Below are 22,215 nucleotides of genomic sequence, written 5' to 3' on the forward strand. Positions count from 1 at the left end.
TTAGTTTCTTTTGAGTATTATAGAAAGATAAAACTTATTTTTAGACTTACTTGTAGATCAGAATACGTGTAGGGATAACAATGAGCCAGATAAACTTCATCATCTTCATGTGGAAACGTTACTGTAAATGTTAACGTATAAGTCTGAGGTTGGTCAGGGTCCTCTGAAGTTCTAAAAAAATGAAGATTTTACATAATATGTCCTGAAATTCAATTAGCAATAATACGATACTAAGACGATTCTTTTGAGAATTAGCAGTGAGAATTGCAATAAACCAAGTTTTTCAAGTCAGCTTTCGAACAATGACTTAAAATCAAATGACTTAAAGCTTTATTTCGAACCTCAAAATTAGTGGAATAAATTATTGGTTTCAATTAGCGTAGAACTAAGTAAGCATTCACAACATCAAAATTAGTGGTAGTAATTTTCAATTAGTGGAAATACACTTTTAACTAGTTAACACACTTTTAACTTTTGCACTAATTATACTTAAATTTTGCGAGGAATGTAATTTTGGCCTTTGATTAGCGCCCGTCAAGAGAAATTGTGGTTTGAAATCAAAAGTTTATTGTTTTATAAACTAAATATTGGGCTTTCTCTATGGATGGTGTTTTTAAGACATTGCGAATGATCGTAAACTAAAAAGTATAAAGTGTACCAGAAACCACACAAATTTATTCCACTAATTTCGAGGTTCTGAAGGAAGCTTAAGCCATTAGAATGATTTAAATAAAAAAAAGACTTAAGTTTTCTGTGGGCTTGCAGCTCTATCACACATCATTAGTATAGTCTGTGAAACGAATAACTTTGAATTTGACAGTTCCCGCGGGCTTTTCTAGTGTTAATTTTATTAGGTTAGCAACTTGCGGCCATGTTGACGCAATGCCGTCTCTAATAGAACAGCCAATGACAGCGATAAAATGACAGCGATCTTGATTTCATAGCCATCACTGACGCCCTTTTTTCTATGATATTGTATTATTTGCAAATATAATTTTTCGAACATTGATACTTGCAAAATATACATATAAATTTTGTGAATGCAAATAATAATACATCACTATTAGTAGATATTGAATGTTTTTGTTAAATTAGATCGACTTTAAAACCCCAAAATTTAAAATATATTTTACATTTTACCCATTATCTTATATACCGATTCATTATTTGCATATTGTAAAACCTTTGCTGCATTTGTATGGTTCAGTATAGTTTATTTGCCCCAAAGTATTTATTACCATAAATAGGTGGTATATATATATATATATATATATTTAAAATACAAACCAAAAATACGAGGAATAATTATTTTTTCCATGTATTCTACAACATATTTATTAATCCGTAGTATCTAACTAGCGTGACGTCATAAATCTCGCTTCATAGCTATTCTATTAGAGACGGCATTGGTCTGATATTTAGAAATGTCAAAAGCTGATGACATTTTACTTTTGACATTAAGACATTTCGTGTTGATTTTTGCAAGAAAAGGAAGAACTGTCACTTGTTTTATTATTTTCCTTTTCTATTTCACAAAAGTAAAAAGAGTTACCTATCTGATTCGTTCAGGCACTCAATTTAGAGAATATCAGTAACTTTTTTGACAGAGGGATTTTATATTTGCCATGTTTATGTAGTTTATGTAACTTTCAAATAACAAAGGTTTGTGGCAGGTTTGAGGCGAGGTTTTAGAAAATACATATTACACCCAAACATTCACATCATATTATTTAGAGCCCTCATACAACGGGAAATTATTAAACTGACTACCATATTATAAACCAGGTTGAAAAATACTTTCTACTATGTCTTGACAAAAATTACTAATCCTTCAATAACTAGGTGATTAAAATCTTATAAGATATTTTATATTTGTACTTTGATTGTGTTAAAATCTTTTGAGTTTTCATATTATTTTATTTATTATAATTTTAATAAATTGTGTTATCCATTATGATCTGTTTTTTATAAATTTATAATTCTTTAATTAAATAAAAAGCCTATAGATTACATGTTTCTATCAAAATTAACATTTTTATTTATAGGATGGTTTTTCTATCGTAATATCAATATGTAGTTTATTAAAGTAGTTTTCATGTAGGTAATAAAAGGGAGAAGACGTAGTGTTTGAGAAAAAAAAACTACATGTAGTTAATCAGGTAAATTACAAAAAAAAAATAGTGGCGAAATACCCATAGGAGTTTTTTAAATAGGTAAATTACGTCTTAAGTAACTACTTCCGAACCCTGATTAGTAAGCATATACCTATAATTTTATTTATGTCTAATGGTAAATTTTATAAAAGGTGGATTATTATTTACACTGACTTGTACGCACACTTTTGAAATTAACTATGCGCGTTTCGATAAATTTGACATAGTTTATGTTTTTGGCAAAAATACATCCATTAAACATGTTAAGAGTAATGCCAGAAGATATTAAAATGCCAATTACACATACACTAGTGGGCAGAAATTATATAAACCTATCCATCTTTTGGACAGCGGAAAACACGAAAATAAATAATATGTAGTATAATGTATTCTTGTATTGTTTTCACTGTTTTAAATTAAAAAAGTTATTAAAATAAATTACGTAGATACTTGCTTTTACTCTACTTTCTGGCAAAATAAGCAAACTGTCAGCCACTTCCGATTCAACCGGCTGAAGCTTGGGTGAGCTTATTTTCAATAGGCTCTCACATTTTTTCAATAATTCTCGTACATTTTATACGTCGCTGATATATGTATGGGAACAGTCGATTATTAGGTAAAATATACAAGGTACCGCAAAAAGTTAAATATAAAAGTTATAGGGTTTTTAAATGTCTAGTAGCTAGTAGTCAATTTAAGTATACAGAGTCGGCCATGAAGTTGTGGCACATCAAATTTATTTTTTTTAATGCAAGCCCCTGTCTATTATTGCATATTTCAATTCTTCCTTCAATTTTAAGCAATAATCGTAATACACATAATGTACCTAAATTCAACCGTTTCCGAATTCTGAAGTTTTGATTATATGAAATGTTAAGCGAAAATTTTGTAATTTCCAGACTTGATATAATCTCATTTTATACATCTATAAATGTTAACTTGAAAACTAATGCCAAATATTATTAAGTATCACAGTTTCCGCAGAATGTGCATTCGCTGTTTTTTCTTAGCTTCAATCTACTGAAGTTCCTGTTAAAATAACCTCGGAATTCAATTACCTCGGCAGTTTGATTTCGGAAATGGCCAATATCGACTCTGAAATTCAGCACAGAATTAGCAGTGCCTTAAGAGCATTCTGGAAATTAAAAGACAGGGTTTCCTGCAATCGTGACTTGAGCGCAAAAACGAAACTTGCTGTATACCAAGCAATAATAATCCCCACTATGATATATGGAAGCGAAACCTGGGTCTCGTCCGCATGAACGCATTAAACAAGTTGCAACAGAGGCACCTTAGACAATTTTTAAGAATCAAACGGTATCACCATGTCTCAAACGTATCGGTCCTTGAGAAAGCTAGCTGAGAGAGCACTGAAGTTATGATTACTAAATCCTTTTTAAGATAAGCTGGTCACGCATGCAGGATGCAAGAAAACCGAAAATCGAAATCTTTTCTTTACGGTGAGCTTGTAGATGATAAGAGAAAACTGAGTGGAAAACTCAAAAGATACAAGAATATTTTCCATAAAAACTTAAAGGGAATAGGCATGCAGAATCATTGGGAGGAAGCACCTCACAATAGAATGCAATGGAGAAGAATTGTAGACTCAGTTAACAATGACAACCAAAAAGTAAAGATGCAACAAAGTAATGAAATTTTTGAATATCACAGGTGCGGAAGAGAGATAACATCACGTATTCAGTCACCAAAAAGGTTATGAAAGGAAACGCCCTGCGTAACCATCTCCACCTGGCTGTCTATGCTCTATGGGCATGCCGTCGAATTTATGGTAGAAACTGGGGATTAAACCCCAAAAATATGTACTGGCTATACGTGACAGCCATCAGACCTATTTCACGTGTGGTGCAGTTGCCTGGTGGCAGAAAGCCAACCAAACAACGGCACAGAATACATTTTCGAAACTACAACAATAAGCATGCTTAACGGTGACTGGTGCCTTCCATTCCACGCCGTCAAATTATTTTGGAAAGAGAGGCGAGATGGGCTACATATAGATTTCTAAATCTGGCACGAGAAAGCCAAGGAACAATCATGTTCACACAAAACCGACTAGTAGACGAACTACAGTCGGATGAGATTTTAGGAATGGTTTCGTATCTCACATCACCAGTCCAACTCTTGACTCGCACCTACAACGTCCTGTTTCCGAATAGGGACAAATGGGATAAGTCGAGAAACGGTTTATTACATGCGGAAATGTGTTGGTACACCGACGGATCCAAAAACGAAAAAGGATCTGGCGCAGGAATTTACTGCAGCAGTCCAAAGGCCGAGATCTATCACAGTCTTGGAAAACACACCACCATTGTCCAAGCTGAGCTATATGCTATTGAAACCTGTGTGCAAATGCTGGTAGAACGGCAATACGGGAAAACAATATGTAGGCATATTTTCGGATAGTCAAGCCGCGTTGAAAGCACTTGAGACAACAAAAAGCACGTCTATGACGATTCTTCATTGTAAGAAACTACTCAATATATTAGGAAATAGGAACAAAGTGTCGCTAATATGGATACTGGGACATGTCGGCCTAGAGGGAAATGAACGTGCTGATTCCCTCGCCAAAATTAGTGCAGGCTCGCCATTCGTGGGCCCAGAACCGACACTTAGCGTTCCAAAAAATCTCGCAAGAGAAGGCTCTGCGAATGGGTTAGGAGTGCGACGTTCCGGGACTGGAATGACAGTCCCGGTATGGAACATGCCAAGAAAATCTTAGCAGGGTCATCCAAACATAGAACAGGAGAACTCCTTAAGGCTGGTAGGAATGGAGCGCCGTACACTCACTGTCACTCCCATACACGGGCCACTGTCGACTGATATCACACATACAGAGGATGGGACTGGTGGAAGACGCCGAATGCCGACTCTGGATGACGAAACAATGAAGCACGTTATGTGTACAGTACGTCTGCTGGATCTGTGTTTATGAAAGGAATGCGGACAAAAAACATTTAAATAAACAGCAATATATTGTATACGTCGACTTGACGAGTACATCACCGCAAATCGCTCCGCCCACTCATTTTATTGGCTACTTGCAAATTTGTCGAATTTTTATTGATGGGAGGCGTCGTCTAATTTTTTACGAAAAACATCGAGAGAATATCGTTTCCTCTCTCACGGATACCCCGTAGCTACAGAACGGACAGACGTACTGTACCTGCCCCGCTGGGAGCAGGACCAGGACCAGGTTTGAGATGTTTGGTAAACCCATGCTAGATGTACCTGCCCCGCTGGGAGCAGGACCATTACCAGGTTTGAGATGTTTGGCAAACCCATGCTAGATCTATCAGACCTGGGAGACATATCACCCTCGGACATAACGGCCTATGTTAAAAGGCTGGGTCTAGAGGGTGAACTTTAACGCTCCTTTTATAAAGAGCTTTTAGAAACTGAGCCACAATAGGCCCTCGCGGCCGCAGTGGAGGGTCCCATGGGACCCACTCTTAGTCAAATACAAATACAACCATCTTCACCAGAACACCTCATCACTGAGTGCGCCGAGACGACAACCATTCGTTCCATAAACAAACCTCTGTAAAACCGCCTCAGAATCTGAGGCGGTTAAGCCCTGAGACTGTATAACGAGTTATAACTGAAGAAAAGGGGACACAATCTATAAGGTCGCGGTCTTTGAATAAGAAGACTAAGGAAGGAGCATAATGCTATCCATGTATTCATGCATGGTGGGCGGAAAAGCCACCATAAAAGCTCTCTAGGGTGGGGATCCTTGACAGTTCTGTTTGACGATTCATTTGACACATTTGAATTTGATTTGAAATTTTGTGGATTTGTCAGTCTTTACGGAGCTTATTTTATGTTATTTATTATTTATTCTACTACTGATAGTTGTATAAAGGTAGTAAATCTAGATGGAAATTGTGGCAGAACTTAAATTAACAGTGATACTATCGCGATTTATCGAAAAAGACTCTAAAATAGTTGGTTGTGTAGCGTGCGGTAGATCTCGGCAAAAATTGAGTGAAATAATGGAACAACTTTTCGCTAGTAAGTGACTATATAATATACATACGTGTAGTAAACCGATCAAATGATCGGTTTACTACACGTATTAATTTAAGTGAATTTCATAAATATGAAATTCACTTAAATTAACTAAATTATATATTTTTCTTGCATTTTTAGCTTTTATTTATTACTTGTCAAAGATTAGATGTCAAAGAATTTAGATACGTTAATTTGACTTACCTGCTTCAGTAGCGTATCGGATGTTTGTGTTAATAAATACTTATTATAACTTATCTATTTTTATTAGAATTATATATTTTTATATCAATTTTAATAACTACCAACATTTATTCACAACGTAAAATAAAACAACAAATTATTGAGTCTACCCCACGTCTACCCTACATCATAGTTTTACATTTTTTAAATAAAATTAGAACGACACTGATAAACCAGAATTTAAGTCGGCCATATTTGAGGCCCATCGCGGTGTACCTAAGATTTTTGATGTGCTCCTTCCTTAGTCTTCTTATTCAAAGGGTCGCGGTGAATAACTTTTTCCCACCAATACAATCTACAATCTTCCCTGATAATTAAATATTTTCATTATTAATAACTAATTGTTCTTTATTTCGGCTTCAAAATTACCTTCAAACCTTTCTCTATTTTATCTCGATATTCCAGAAATACAAAGCGGCAAATTCAGGGTCAACCTCCTTAATAAAAACTATTCCAACCTTGAACGCAGACGAACTCTCTCGGCTACGATTTGCGTCACCCACAAAAACATCATCACCCTTTAAAAATACGCTAATCGCGACGCACCGGCTCGTTGCCAAGACAAAAAAAGAAACCTGCAATCAACAGGTGGGCAGTCAGCGTCCCGCATGTCATTCCGCGCCGCCGGACCATGAATTTGTCAAAATTTTCGCCTCACGTCATCCGCTCATCAAAATTCCCGTATCGTTCAAATGAATTTATCTAAATCCGGCCCTGAAAACAGCACGAAATGCACCGAGAACGTAACTAACGTTGAGAAGGAGGAAGATTTGAAATCGTTGGAGAAGTCGCGAACGTATCCTGAGGTCCAGAATCACGGGATCGGGTATTACTCGACCATTCTGAAGACCAGTGATGAGAAAATAGAGAACGTGGATAAACCTACGGGTGTGCGATCGGATGTTGAAGTGCTTTATTTGTATAAAGAACAAGGAATCGGAACTGAATCGGAAGAACTTATAGAAACAGGGACTATAGCACTGCAGACGAGGTTTTTGGGAGCTTCCAGCAACAACAGCATATTCAGAACATTATTTTGCTGTATAAGGAGGAATCAAGATTAAATAAAAAAATCAGCTCATCAGCAACATAATCAGTAACAAATAATTTTAAACCTGAAACAACCTCACAAGGTAGATGATATTTTCGTTACATATAACCTATAGTAACATATGTAGAACTATACTATTTTTGTAGTTTAAATAGAATCATAATTATTATAAAGATGGAGTTTTTAATGAAGATTGAAAATAAGTTCTTTAAGGAAAAATGAAAACGTACATAACTTTTAATCATTAATCTCAGGCATGAAACAATTAGAAAAACTAATGAAACCAAGGATGTATGGTAAAATAAGAGATGATTGCACTTTATATGAAGTATTTACAATAACCATTTTTAGGTACTTTGAAAATCTACATGTCTGACTTTGACCAAGTTTCGAAATGAATAATAATTGATATCAAATGAAAATTAAAGGCAAAGTCATCAGGAAAACTAAAGAACAAAGTAACAAATAAAAAGAAGATTTAAGAAGATGAAATATAAGCATACGTTAAAGGAATAAAACTATTCAGAAATGAAAATATCAACATGATTAATACCAAATACATACAAAGTCATCAATGTAACTAATGGAATAGAGTTCATTAGCTGGCTAGTTCAAAAAAGTTGGTGTAAGTGGGAAAACTAACGGATATCAAAACTATGGATTTATAGTCAAATTTTAAGAAAACTCTAGCATGAACATATTTGGAACTATAATTTCCTGGTACAGGAAAATCACAATTGATACTCAAACAAGATATTTCATAATCTCAAAAAATATTCGAAACTACCATCAGATATTTGTACTTTTAAATGACTTTAATAATTATATTTAAGAACATGGAAATATATATTTGTTAAACAACATTGTATTGTATTTAATACATATGTACAGTACGTCTGTCCGTTCTGTAGCTACGGGGTATCAGTGAGAGGGGAAACGATATTCTCTCGATGTTTTTCGTAAAAAAATAGACAACGCGTCCCATCAATAAAAATTCAACAAATTTGCAAGTAGCCAATAAAATGAGTGGGCGGAGCGATTTGCGGTGACGCACTCGTCAAATCGACGTATAAAATATATTGCTGTTTATTTAAATGTTTTTTGTCCGCATTCCTTTCAAAGACACAGATCCAGCAGATGTACTGTAGTTCACATGCTATAGTCTGTAAAACGAATAACTTTGAATTTGACAGTTCTCGCGGGCTTTTCTAGTGTTAATTTTATTAGGTTAGCAACTTGCGGCCATGCTGACACAGTGCCGTCTCTAATAGAACAGCCTCGGAGCGAGATTTATGACATCATGCTAGTTAGATACTACGGATTAATAAATATGTTGAAGAATACATGGAAAACATACCTATTTATAGTAATAAATACTTTGGCAGATAAACTATGAACCATACAAATGTAGCAAATGTTTTACGATATGGCTGAAATCGTACTCCATAGTCAATGTAGATAGTTTTTGTGTTAAGAATAATAATTTAAAAAAATATGTGGTCATCTTTTGACAAGTTTATATTAGTTTAATAATTGCAGTAAACATTATAATATATAAATAAATTTTATGAATGCAAATAATAATATATCGCTATTAGTAGATATTGAATGTTTTTTGTTAAATTAGATCGATTTTCAAACCCCAAAATTTAAAATATATTTTACATTTTACCAGAGTTGTTAAACTACACGTAGTAATTAATAAACTACATTTACTACATGTCACAAGTATTTTTTTAAATGTCGAGTAGTAAATGTGTAGTTTATGTAACTAATGTAGTTTTTTTAAATAACAGTGAAAACAGAACCTAAAAACTTTGTTTGTTGATCAATTTAAAGAAATAAAAAATCTATAGTTTGTGAATTTGTTCCTTATTATGTGATATTTTTGATATTCATTAGTAGTTAAAAATGCTTGGAAGACGTCGATGTCTCCATACCTTGCTCCATACCTTCTGGGAAGAGGGGTATTATGAAGTTGTGCCTTTAGATGTAAAAAATCATATATTCTCTGGAGAATGTCTATGGAGAATTTCTCCATAAGAATTTATAGTTTATTTTGTGTTCAATGTTACTTTGTATTTCGTAGAAAATACACTTTTGTTGAAAAAAAAATCTTTTTTTTCTGATGTTGTTTAACTTATACAAATATAATATAACTTCATACTTCCATCAGCTTCCATGATAAGAATTTGGCTTGATTTTAGTTTAAAGTCTAAATTGTTTATGTTTTACTATATTTTTGTAGGTAGTTTTTAACGTAGTTTTTGTGTAGTTTTTGAAGGTAGTTTTTAAAATTTTAAAACGTAGTTAATACAAAAAACTACGCGTAGCTTTTGGCGTAGTTTTTTGCTTCATAAACTACTTAACAACCCTGCATTTTACCCATTATCTTATGCACCGCCTATTCATCATTTGTATATTGTAAAACATTTGCTGTATTTGTATGGTTCATAGTTTTATTTGCCAAAGTATTTATTACTATAAATAGGTATATATTATATTGTATTTATTAACTGTATATTATGTATATTTCATGTAAACTATATCATTTTTAAAATACAAACCAAAAATACGAGGAATAATTATGTTTTCCATGTATTCTACAACATATTTATTAATCCGTAGTATCTAACTAGCGTGACGTTATAAATCTCGCTCCGTGGCTGTTCTATTAGACACGGCATTGGTCTAATATTGAGAAATGTCAAAAGCTGATGACATTTTACTTTTGTCAATTATGACATTTCGTGTTGATTTTTGCAAGAAAATGAAGAACTGTCACCTGTTTTATTATTTTCCTTTTCTATTTCACGAAAGTAAAAAGAGTTACCTATATGATTCGTTCAGGCACTCAATTTAAAGAATATCAGTAACTTTTTTGACAGAGGGATTTTATATTTACCATGTTGGTAAAAAATAACGGTCAAAAAGTTATTCATTTGATAGACTATATATTGGAGTGTTTTGTGATAATACCAAGATCTTTACAGTATGTTCAAGACCTTTTTAAAATTTTAAGAGGTAAAACTAGCCTACTGTGACTTTTACTCTAAATTGTTTCAGCTTCAAAATTCTTAGAAGAATTCAGTTACCTACTTATCCTCCACAAAGGAAGACACTACTGTCAATTTTGATCTATCATACTACAACCACATTTTTAAAAATATTTTAATCGATTTGTGTATGATAATGTTCTTTTCTTCATAAGCCTTATAAGAAGTATATATCTAAACAACTTACACGTTATCGTTGGAAAAATAGGAAATGTTACTTCCACATCTCGTCCATCCAATGGAATGTAATTGAGAATCCTTAGTCGAATACATCAGCGGTCTCATTCCTTCGTTGTACAAACTACTTTCTTTTGAACAATTGGTTATTGAAAATCTGTAAGAAAAATACCAACAAATATAACCATTCCATAATATTCAAACTCATTCCATAATATATAAAATCAGGCACAAAATTCCGGCCACCATAAAATTTTGACTAAATTTGATGTTTCATAACTTTTGAATTTGTAAATCGATTTTTATGATTATGGTGTTAGTTTATTATATTTTGATTAGGTGGGTTTATACCGAGGTAAATCAAAACTTTGGTTTTGGTTTGGTTGGGGGGGCATTTTGTATAAAAAAAACACTTTCCTGTAATTTAGATGGAATTCCTAACATTTCATTTTTTAAATTATCCTATTATCTCTATTCTTTTATGAGCTACACATTTTTAAATAAAGTACTGATATTTTTACAATCTTCTCAATGCCTACCGTTATATTGAGAATGGCCTCCAAGAAGTTGTCGTTCTATGTGCTCCTTTCATTGGAAATCAGTTTATACTGATGCATGATAATGCCAGGTCCCACGTTGCGCCGGGTAACGAGTTAGGAGTACGAGTAATTAACGAATACCTGGATGAGGTGGGACTACGAAGATTGGAAGGGCCTCCTTGTAATCCCGACCTCAATCCAATCGAATATTTGTGCGATGATCTTAAAAGAACTGTTCGTCGTCGTCCTATTCCACCACAAACTTTACAAGAGCTATGGCTAGCATTAACGGGGATTCCATCTGTAGCCATAGCTCTTGTAAAACCGAAGAATATAAGTCATTAAAATAATAAAAAATAATGGCAATAAATTTATCTTCACCATAATCATAAAAATCAGATTACAAAATAAAAAGTTATGAAACATCAAACTTTTTGTGCTGGGGAGTATATAAAAATTAAATTGTATTTATTGATTTATAAGCAACTCCAGAATTTGGTTGTATACCTCCAAATTAATGAGAAGCAGCATCTGATGTTGTTGATAGCGAAGAGAATAGAGAAAAAAATTGCATTTACCCTTTGTTTTGATAAGCATCTAAATTTTAAAAAGCGATGCTAATTTAGTGTTTTAATTGACTTTCCTGTCCCATATAGAGAAAATAGAGACTCCTCTCCAGTAGGTAAGTTGCTGTTACTATTTTTATAACTTATATTATTAAGTTTAAATCAGATACATTAGTCATGTCTCTTCTCAAAAGCCTATTGGTGAATTTGTTTGTAAAGGGAAATTAGAACAACTTTCGTTGCACGTCATCAATGACACCATGCGTCGTCTTATGGAGTTTGCTGGTGGTCGTATTATGATGTGCAACCAAAGTTGTTTTAATTTCTCTTTATTTTATTTAAAATAAAATGGAATATACCATAAAGTACAAACAAAAAATACAATGGTCATGTGGCGAGAACATCTAAAGACAGGTGGACTAGAAGATTGTTAGAATGGCGACCTCGAGCAGATAAACGTAGCAGAGGCAGACCACCGACACGCTGGACAGATGATGTAAAGAGGATTGCTGGAAATTGGATGATAACGGCCCAAAATCGAGAGACATGGAGAAATATGGAGGAGGCCTACGTTCAGCAGTGGACAACGATGGCTACATGATGATGATGATACCATAAAGCCTGTTTAAGTTCGTAGTAGTCATGTTCTTTATCTATGCAAAGGATTTTATCGTTGGACGGATTATAGCTATTCTTACCTGTAAAGAGAATTTTTCTTCATATTGGACACCCTAAAATAGAACCATTGCATGTGCCTGTTGGTGTACAGGTCGGCCCTAAGGTGTAGCTCGTAGTAACTGGCCGTGATCCTGATCGCCCTGGCCAAGTTTCCTGACTCGAAACGTGACTCGAACCTTAAGCTCTCGTCATCAGGGTACAGGTTGGATGAGAGAAGGTAACGACTACCCCCTACGCTCGATCTACTAAACTAAATAAAATTCTAATAAGTATAATGTTTGTAAATGCAGTGAATGTTTTTTGTTTTATACAGACATTAATCCGGATAAAAATAAAACTTCTACCGTATGATCGAAAAAAAACATTGGCGCCGGGAGGCACGTATAGCCGCCCATACTAAAATATGTTAATATCTCGAAAACTGCGACGACTGATTTTGATGTTGTTACAAATTTTGTTGCAGATATTATTCCTAATCTTAATTTGAAAACCGCGTTTCGCTAGCTACTGTAATTTTGGAGTTACGATTTTTAAAAATTTTTAACTCCCTCCCATACCCCCTTACCAACCCCCCATCCCCACCAAAAACTAATGGCCAGATTCTCGGGTGCCACAGTATTTTTGTGCCAAATTTGGTTAAAATCGGTTAAGCGGTTTTTGAGTTATCGTGTTACAGACGGACAGACAGACAGACAGAAAATATTTTGTATTTAGGTTATTTATGACCCAAATAACTCCAAACCAATTTTGAGTGAAATTAAAAAAACTTTTTTTTTGCCGATCTTAATAGCCTACCATACCTATTGGTATGGTCGGTATGGTATATGAAATGATGAATGTCGCTGTTGTTCTCCATGTAAATTTATATGGGAAATGTTATTGATCGTCATTTCCCAGCCAACTGGACGCCGTTTTTTTTTACCATACGGCGTTTTTTTACATGCAGTATTAAATATTTTTTAAGATTTCGAAATAACAGTATATTTTAATGTATATTTAAGTCTAATCATTATTAAATAAATGTTTTTTAATGTAAATATTTGTTGTTTTACTAACTATTCTTAATAGAAATTAATTTAAGCTACTAGCTCTAGTTAATTTTAAGTTTTATCTTTTAATTTAAAGACAAAACTTAGGTTTAACTAGAACTTATAGCTTAATAGTTGAATTTTGACTCTAAAAATTGAAAGAACTGCGATTCAAATAAAGGCGGTTTATGATGTCGGTAATGCAGGTTTCTTTAACGTGCAAAAAACTGTTTCTTATCCTACTAGATGGCGCTAAAATACGGCTCCCAAAGGGCTCCTTCAATAACATGGGAGTGGTCAAGAATGGTAAACTAATAGGATTGCTCATCCTCATAAGACGTCCGTTCGCCTCTTCCCGCGCTTCAGCTGACAGTTGTGATGTCATTGTAGTCCTTGTCATGATAGTGCGTATTTATTAGTTGCCTATGGTAAACTTATAAAAATAACAGCTGAGAAATTTTGAGTTAATTATTTTGTCAATTTTAAATGTGAAAAAGGTGTTTTTAAAGTTTTTAGAGCTATAGAGTGTTTAAATACGTCCATTTTGTGTTCTGGATTGTGACAAAGTGCTTACTAAGTGTCTACGATATTGTTTATTAATTATTTTAAAGCAAAATATGGAAGTACTCTAAAAAGAATGCCTGAAAAAGGTGATGCTGGGAACTGCAGTTCTTAAAAATGCATTATCCGAGTATTTAATAAGATTTATACAGTTAATTTTCAATACTGCATACATATAAGGTGTTTAAATAAATAAACTAAATAATGAACGTTTTGCAATAATGCACGTGTGTGTATTATTGGTTGCTGGATAAGGACTAATAACCATGACAAGGACTACAATGACGTCACAAAGCGAGCAGTTTTCGCATGCACCTGGCTGACACTTTTGGCTGAATGAGCAGTCCTATTAGGTTAACTGTTCTTGGGGAGTGGGCAATCTAAAGGTTATCTATGACCACACCTATGACTTTAGTTTAGTTGGTTTAAATAAATAGTGTTCTGATACTTTAAGCTTGAAATTTTTTACTAGCTGGCCTTGCAGTCGAACATTGTTCTTTTTAGAACCTCTTTTAGTGAGAAGTGGTACAAGATAGCTTAATAACCGTAAAAAACTCATCGCAACTTTATTAGAATAATTTACGGGAAAGCGGTACTAATAAGGGCCGTTACTTATGCCATTTAAGTGCTGTAAAGATGAGTTTTGTTGATGTATATAATAACCGTTTATATATTTATAATTAATTTATTTTTGTTTCCAAAAATAAATTAGATTAAAAGAAAAAAAAGTAACTAAAATAAAAAAAATAAAATAAATTTGAAGAAAATGTATTTGATCGTGCAATCATGCACCTTGTCTTTTACAAAATACCTAGAAACTATTTTTAGCATTAATGGTTTACTGGGATCCGTTATTTAAACTTAGAAATATGAATTATTACTCATTTTCTTGTAAGGAACATGAACTTTCCATTGTAATAAATAGAACTGCGAACTGCGAAAGTTCTAAAAGCTTACAAATTACTTTATAACTATGATTTAACAAAAGCTATTTAGACCGCGCCTGATAACAGCAAAATAAGGTAAAAAATGGTTTATTTAGTCAGACTAGTAAAGCTTTTATAAAGTAGGATACCATACCAAACATACAGCCGTTACTCGCTGACGACTATTCGACACACATAAAGAAGATAGTCACGCAAGGAGTTATGAGCTTTTCTGTGACTGAAAAGCCCGATACGTGATGTTATTTGCCTACCGCACTCCGGACATTTAAAAATCTCATTGCTTTGTTGCCTCTTTACTTTTTGGTTGCCGCTGTTAACTGAGTTTACAACCCTTCTCCATTGAGTTCTATTGTGAGCTGCTTTTTCCCACTCATTCTGCATGTTAATTCCATGAATCTAAATTTTCGTGGAGAATTTAAATTTTCGTGGAAAATGTCCTTGTACCTTTTCAGTTGTCCACTCGGCCTCCTCTTACCGTTTACAAGCTCACCGTAAAGCAGATATTTTGGTATGCGGTTTTCTTGCATTCTGCATACGTGACCAGCCCATCTTAAGCGGGATTTTGTGACCATGACTTCAATACTCTCGCAGTTAGCTCTTTCAAGGACCGATAGGTTTGAGACGTGATGGAACCACCGGACTCTTAAGAGTTGTCTAAGGTGTCTCTGTTGCAACTTGTTTAATGCGTTCATTTGTCGGCGGTACGGCACCCAGGTTTCGCTCCCATATAATATGGTGGGGATTATAATTGCTCGGTACACTGCAAGTTTTGTTTTTGTACTCAAGTCATGATTGTAGAAAACCCTGTCTTTTAATTTCCAGAATGCTCTTGAGGCGCTACTAATCCTGTGCTGAATTTCAGAGTCAATATTGGCCCTTTCCGAAATCAAACTGCCAAGGTAATTGAATTCCGCCACATATTCCAATAGTACTTCTCCGATTTTTATAGCATTGTTGTGATCTGCCGAGGGAGTGCACATGATTTTAGTTTTGCCGATGTTTAGCTTGAGGCCCAAAGCCTCGTATGCCCAGGTATATGTGTTCAACATTTCTTCTAATTGTTGTACCGTGTTTGCAACTAGAGCGCAGTCGTCAGCGTATTGAAGTTCTGTGATAAATTTTGTACGTGTTTTTGCCCTGAGTCTTTTTATGGTGAACAGACCGCCGCCGCCGTCATATCTGTATCTAATGCCCTATCCTCTCTCCTGCAGTTTGCTGTCCACTATAATGGAGAGCGCTGCCATGAATATGTTGAATAGGAGAGGCGCTAAGACACATCCCTGCCTAACTTCTGTATTTGTTAGGAATGGGTCGCTCAGTGATCCATGATGTGATTGACACTCTTGACTTGTTGTTATGGAGGCTTTTACACACTGTAAGAAATTTGTTGGGTGCTCCAAACTTTTTCATAATTGCCCAAAGCGCATCTCTGTTCACAGAGTCGAAGGCTTTTGTTAGATCGATGAATGCAACATAAAGTTTAGACTGATGCTCTTTTACTTTTTCCTGTAGTTGACGGATGGAAAATATGGAATCGACGGTGCCGCGGTTGGTACGAAAACCCGTTTGCGATTCTGGAAGGATTTTTTCTATATATGGGTGCAGACGGTTTGACATTATTTTTGCAAGAATTTTTCCGCCGATATGATGCACTTCCTTTGTTCTTAAATATATTCACTATGTTCGCGTTGCGAAAGTCCTGAGGTACCTCTCCGCTTTCCCATACGACATCGAAGAGAGCCTTAAGATGACCAATAAGGTCTTTACTTGCACGCTTATAGATTTCCGCCGGAATCGCGTCACAGCCAGCTGATTTGTTGTTTTTAAGCTATTTTATGGAAGTCTTTATTTCCTGTTCTGTTATTGGGATGTCTAATGCATCGAGGCTGTTATACTGAGGTATTGTGTTTAGTGCTTCTATATTGGGGTTGTTTTCTTGGTTAAGGATATGACTGTAATGTTCTTTCCAACGATATCTGACTTGTTCTTCCTCTTTTAGAAGCTCGCCATTTTGTGCCATGATTGGGCAGCTTACCTTTTTAGTTGGACCGTATACTTCTTTTACAGCCTCGAAGAATTTACGATAATCGTGATGCGTGGCGTACTCTTAAATCTGATTCGCTTTTTGTGACCACCAGCTATCCTTTACTTGGCGCAGTTCTCTTCGAAGCGTGTTGTTGGCTGATTTAAAGTTGTCTACCAGTCTTGGATTATGTGGATTTGCAGTGACTGCTTGATGTGCTCTATGCCTTTGTTCCAACAAAGCCTGTCTGTATATGCGGTTGATTTTCATTAAACCAGTCTGGTTGTTTCTTTTTGTTCGACTTTCCCAGTACTGCTTCACTGGTTTTATGAATCGCATCCCTTAATTGTGTCCGGCCTTGTTCAGCTTCCAATATTGAGATTGAAGTTATCGGTGAAAGTGATTCTTTGATGGCTTCCCGGAAGGCGTCGGCGGTATCTTTGTTCTCTAGACCCCGTACGTTCAATCTGGTCATGTTGTTTTGCTTTTTATAGTGTGGATGTTTGGGTTTTAACTGGATTTTCATTTTTGAAATTAAAAGTCGGTGGTCAATGCCGCATTCGGCATCTATTTTGACGTTTGTGAGCCTAACATCTTTTAGATGCGTCCTTCGAACGATTATGTGATCCAATTGATGCCAGTGGCCTGATCTAGGATGTTTCCAGGTACCTTTAAACTTGTCCTTCAACATGAACCACGTATTGGTGATGCAAAGATTATACTCTGCGCATGTTGTTAATAAGCGTTCACCATTGCTATTTACGTTTCCTATTCCATGTTTTCCCAATACGTCAGGCCATATTTCCTGTTGTTTGCCAACATGTTGGCAAAGTAGGATATAAACCAAAGGTAAATACCGTATATAATCAGAAAAAAACGAGGTCAAAGACGGCTTGGAAATGATAATCGATGATAATTTTGGCGAGGTCAATCTCTAGCCATCATTTACTAAAAATTGACATAAAAATTGTCAAAAATTAACATTAATTATAGACAGATTAAAAAAGGATAGAACCGTTCCAAGACAGACAAATCTATTTCTACGAAAAATTACACCACACCCCTTGTAAAAACCAATAATAAACTATATTTCATATCAAATAAACATTTAGTTACTTAATCGAGGGCGCGATTTTTAAATTCATTGTTGCCAATCATGGACATATTCGGCGCCGTGCTGACAAACTGGAATTTAAATCTCGCGCTGGTGATTCACGTGGCAGCTCTGCTGTAAAAAATGTCAAGTTGCCGAATTTATATATTTATTTCCTAACATTGTCATTCGTTTTGACATTTTAGTCAAACAGTATCAGTCCTCTGATTCATATTATTACAGAAAATAATTATGATTATTCTCAAAAATTGTTGCTACATTACTTACGTAATTTACAGCACTAATTGGTGTGTATTGGTAAACGATTATCCCACATTCTTCTCCGGAAGGCTTTGGCTGACATTCATTCCCAGTAACTAAGTAGTAAGGTTCCGGCGATGGCGGAATATAACTGATATGTTTTATCCTTTCTTCTAATACCTGGAAGAATTCATTAAGGCAATAATTGTGTTTTATCTCCACAGCTTATTCGTAATAAGCCTGCAGTCTTATGATCATTTACATTGAACTTTGCGTATCTACCTAGATATTGTCAAGACTTAAATATAAGCCAACTTGGATTTATATCAAATTGGGAAAAATCATGTAATATATAATTCCAGTAAACCAATTTGATGTAGACCCAAAGGAATCGTTCACGTATACGTCGACCTAGACATGTTCTTATAGTAAACATTGTTAATTAAAACAATTAAAGTCAGGTCGATGTAGCATGATGTTTCAAGGCAAGCTCGTACTAAACATCGGTGCTGGAAATATACAAAGAAAACTTTTTATGACGCACCCGCCGATGATTGGGACGAGCGAACAAATATAAAAGGGCATGCTGAAGACAGTCAAGGGTAGTCGGTTAGTTGCAGTATAAGTCGGTTAGTCGGTCGGTTAGTCAGTTACAGAAGTCAGCCAGTCAGATAAGATGTTCCTGTAAGTATCTCTTTGAGTCTTGAACCCTTAAGGCTTGACATTTCCTAAAGTTGTCATTTACACTTATTTGTTGAAATTGTCAGTACGCTTTTATTTAATAAATGCATACCTTTCTAATGGTTGTTTTGATTAAAAGAGAGAACCTGGTCTAGCGATCCTAGGAAACAACCCCCAGCTAGGTCGCAACAATATTCTCTTATCTTATACTATGTAATAAGCCAGATTCTGAGCTCCATTGAAGCTTTGTTTAGAGCAACTGACTGCCGGCATGAGTACTACTTCGACTCATTCTACATTATACATCCTCAAAAATAAGATACCTGACATTCAGTTGGCCATCTTGGTGGTTGCAGAACAAAAGCGGCATCTTTGATGCTAGGAAACAGTTCCCGTGCCACGAACGATTCTTTAATTTTAATGCGAAGCTCCTCATCGTCTTCGTTGAAGGAAGCTGTAGTCTTGATAAAGAAATTCGAAAAATAACTGTTAGACGAGGTCAGTTGAGGTGGAAATAGGCAGTTTTGTAGTGTCTTCACGTCGGCTTCGTATTCTGAAACAAAAAACAGTAAAATAAAGTGTTAATAATACTACAATGTTAAGGAACATTCAAACAACGTTTAAATAAGATTATCAGTTTTTATTAGTATACCTTTTGCCATCATTCCACTAATAATGGTTATGATTGGTATTTATTTAGGGAAAATAAGTTAGTGATGGATTGTTATTTAACTGTCTGTTATTTTATAACAATTATTTAGAAATAACATAACGCAACCGTTACTACTTTTAAAAAATAACCAGATATAAAATAACGATACGCAGAGATCGACCGTGCGTGAAACGAAGTCGGCGCTCTGCACCGCCACGAAATTCGATGCTGCTCGAAGCAATTCCAAAAAACAACTAGTATGGATTATGGATGGAAAACATGTTATTTCGACAACCATCGATACAGGCGCTGAGATACAACGGACAACGGAGTGGGGAATGCGCTACGGCGCGGCGCGGCGAACGTAGCTGCATCGGCGATGGTCGCGTGGGGCTTGCAACAGCTTAAAAATAATAGGATATAAAAAAAGCAGCTTTTTTGAAACAGTTGCGGGCATAACGCCTGGCGGTCGAGATAACAGGAGTGGGAAAAGAACGCAGCTGCATCGGTCGATTGTCGATGGAGGCTCTCAACGGGTTGAAGAAGCAGTCACATTTTAGATAAGTTGTTTTTTAACCTGTTACGAGCATAACAGAGCGGCGGTCGAGATAATCGAAGTGGGAAAGTAACGCTGTTGCATCGGTCGATTGTCGATGGAGGTTCGAAACAGGTTGGAGAATAACGCATCAGTTGTTTTAGATACATTTTTTACATTGTTTTTCAACCTGTTACGAGCATAACGGGCGGAGGTCGAAATATTATGGCGCTGTATGTTTCAGTACTTACTTATTAAGTTTCAATATTTATGTATTTATTTATTATGAAAAATTTTCAGAATAATATTTTAAGATTTTTTAAAAATGTATACAGTGTGTTTTGAAAAATCTGGTCATTGATTAATCACGATCCTGCTTAAAGCCCTTGACGTAAAAAGCTGATTTTTGGAAAACGGATTGACTTTAGGGTGAAGAGGTTCGATAAGAAGGGATTTTTTGAAACTCGAATTCTAAGGGGGTGAAACCACCCTCAAATGTTAGAATATTTTTTATTTAAAAACCGGTGAGTTTTTCGGAAAAACTCTTAAACACCTATATTTTATTTTGTTGTTTTACATATTTTAAGATTTTTTAAAAATATATACAGGGTGTTTCATAAAATATGAGTAATCACGATTCTGCTTAAACTGCTTGACGTTTAAAGCTGATTTTTTGAAGAGGGTGAAAACACCCCTCAAATATTACAATATTTGTTATTTAAAAAACGGTTAGTCTTTCGGGAAAACGCTTGGACACGCATAATTTATCTTGATTTTTTACATATTTAGAATTCTTTTAAAAAATCATACAGGATGTTCCAAAAAGTTGAGTAATTGATTAACCACGATTCTGCTTAAACTGCTCGACGTTTAAAGCTTATTTTTGGCAAATGTGAGAAAATTTTATCCAGTTTGTATGTTAATGGAAATTCTTGCTTTGCTTTATCATCACCATTACAAATTATTAATTCGACGCGAACGAAGTCGCGGGTACACGCTAGTTTAAGTGTAAAATTAATTCGAACTCTAGTGTGTAGTTGGTTTACTTACGAAGAATATACTACACATTTTGTTATATTGCTATTTTTGACCGCAAATGGTAAAATCATAACTAAGAGCTTCTCGCCCGTCGAGTGAGATGCACCCTGTACACTGATACGCAATTCAGGATCTACGCGGATCGAGGAGCAGGGCGTAGGTAGATCGGAATGTATAGGTATAGACGAGTGGTGGAATTTTGGCTTTTTTATATCGTAATTTGTAAACAGCGCTTATTTGTAAACAACCACCGTTTTTGGAGAGGTATTTTAGATAACAATCTATAATTAGAAATGTTTTCACACCCTGGAAATACTACCACCGAGCACGTCATTGTTGCAACTTGCAACTGCTTTAATACGCCTGGCGGTGACCGCCTCATACTCTTTCAGATTTTTAGCAATAAAATATAGAAACCTGTTATTTTTAAGCTGCTTTTTATAAATAACTATAACAGTTTCAACTGTTATCTAAAAATAAAACGATTTTGTAAGCTAAATTATTTGAATTTTTAAGTTTGAAAAACCCTGTAAAATGGTTTAACAAAATACGATATTTAAAAACTACCTTATTATCAAGGTGCATCTTTTCTCGATAATTTGATTCGTCTCGATACCTTTATTTTTGTTGGATAAATTCACTTTTGAAGAGGGCACTAACAATTTAGAGCAATTTTAGCATCAAAAGAATGCCTTTGATTTCGGTTATCATGAACACACAGTTTATTGTTATTCTAATGTCACTATTAGTGAAAAGTTACTATTGCTTGTTGGGAGTACTCAAGCAGAGATTATTTTAGAAGTCTATGAGTTGTATCCACTACTGTTGCTTTAATTGAAAATGCTAGAGATCAAGTTCTGGACTTAAAATCATCGTTTGCTAGAGTAACTACCAACCCAACAAAAAA

The 22,215-nt window shown here is 35.0% G+C and overlaps 1 protein-coding gene and 1 long non-coding RNA gene across 3 annotated transcripts in view; one reads left to right on the top strand and one right to left on the bottom strand.

The window, feature by feature from the left end:
* Nucleotides 1–22,215, bottom strand: part of LOC115890471 (cytosolic carboxypeptidase Nna1-like) — a 109,743-nt gene that overhangs the window by 54,262 nt on the left and 33,266 nt on the right. For both annotated transcript variants that reach the window (XM_030910711.1, XM_030910712.1), the window contains exons 3-7: nt 19,407–19,636; nt 18,430–18,582; nt 12,510–12,739; nt 10,717–10,863; nt 51–171 (exon numbers count right to left, since the gene is read on the bottom strand). In XM_030910711.1, the coding sequence (XP_030766571.1) occupies nt 51–171; nt 10,717–10,863; nt 12,510–12,739; nt 18,430–18,582; nt 19,407–19,636 (881 nt within the window). The remainder of the gene's footprint in view (nt 1–50; nt 172–10,716; nt 10,864–12,509; nt 12,740–18,429; nt 18,583–19,406; nt 19,637–22,215) is intronic.
* Nucleotides 7,017–8,334, top strand: LOC115890472. The gene is made up of 3 exons (XR_004051653.1): nt 7,017–7,555; nt 7,620–7,769; nt 7,825–8,334. It is a non-coding gene; the product is annotated as an uncharacterized LOC115890472 (long non-coding RNA).

This window comes from Sitophilus oryzae, unplaced genomic scaffold, assembly GCF_002938485.1.
Source record: "Sitophilus oryzae breed Bouriz unplaced genomic scaffold, Soryzae_2.0 scaffold_866_pilon_pilon, whole genome shotgun sequence".
NCBI lineage: Eukaryota > Metazoa > Arthropoda > Insecta > Coleoptera > Curculionidae > Sitophilus > Sitophilus oryzae.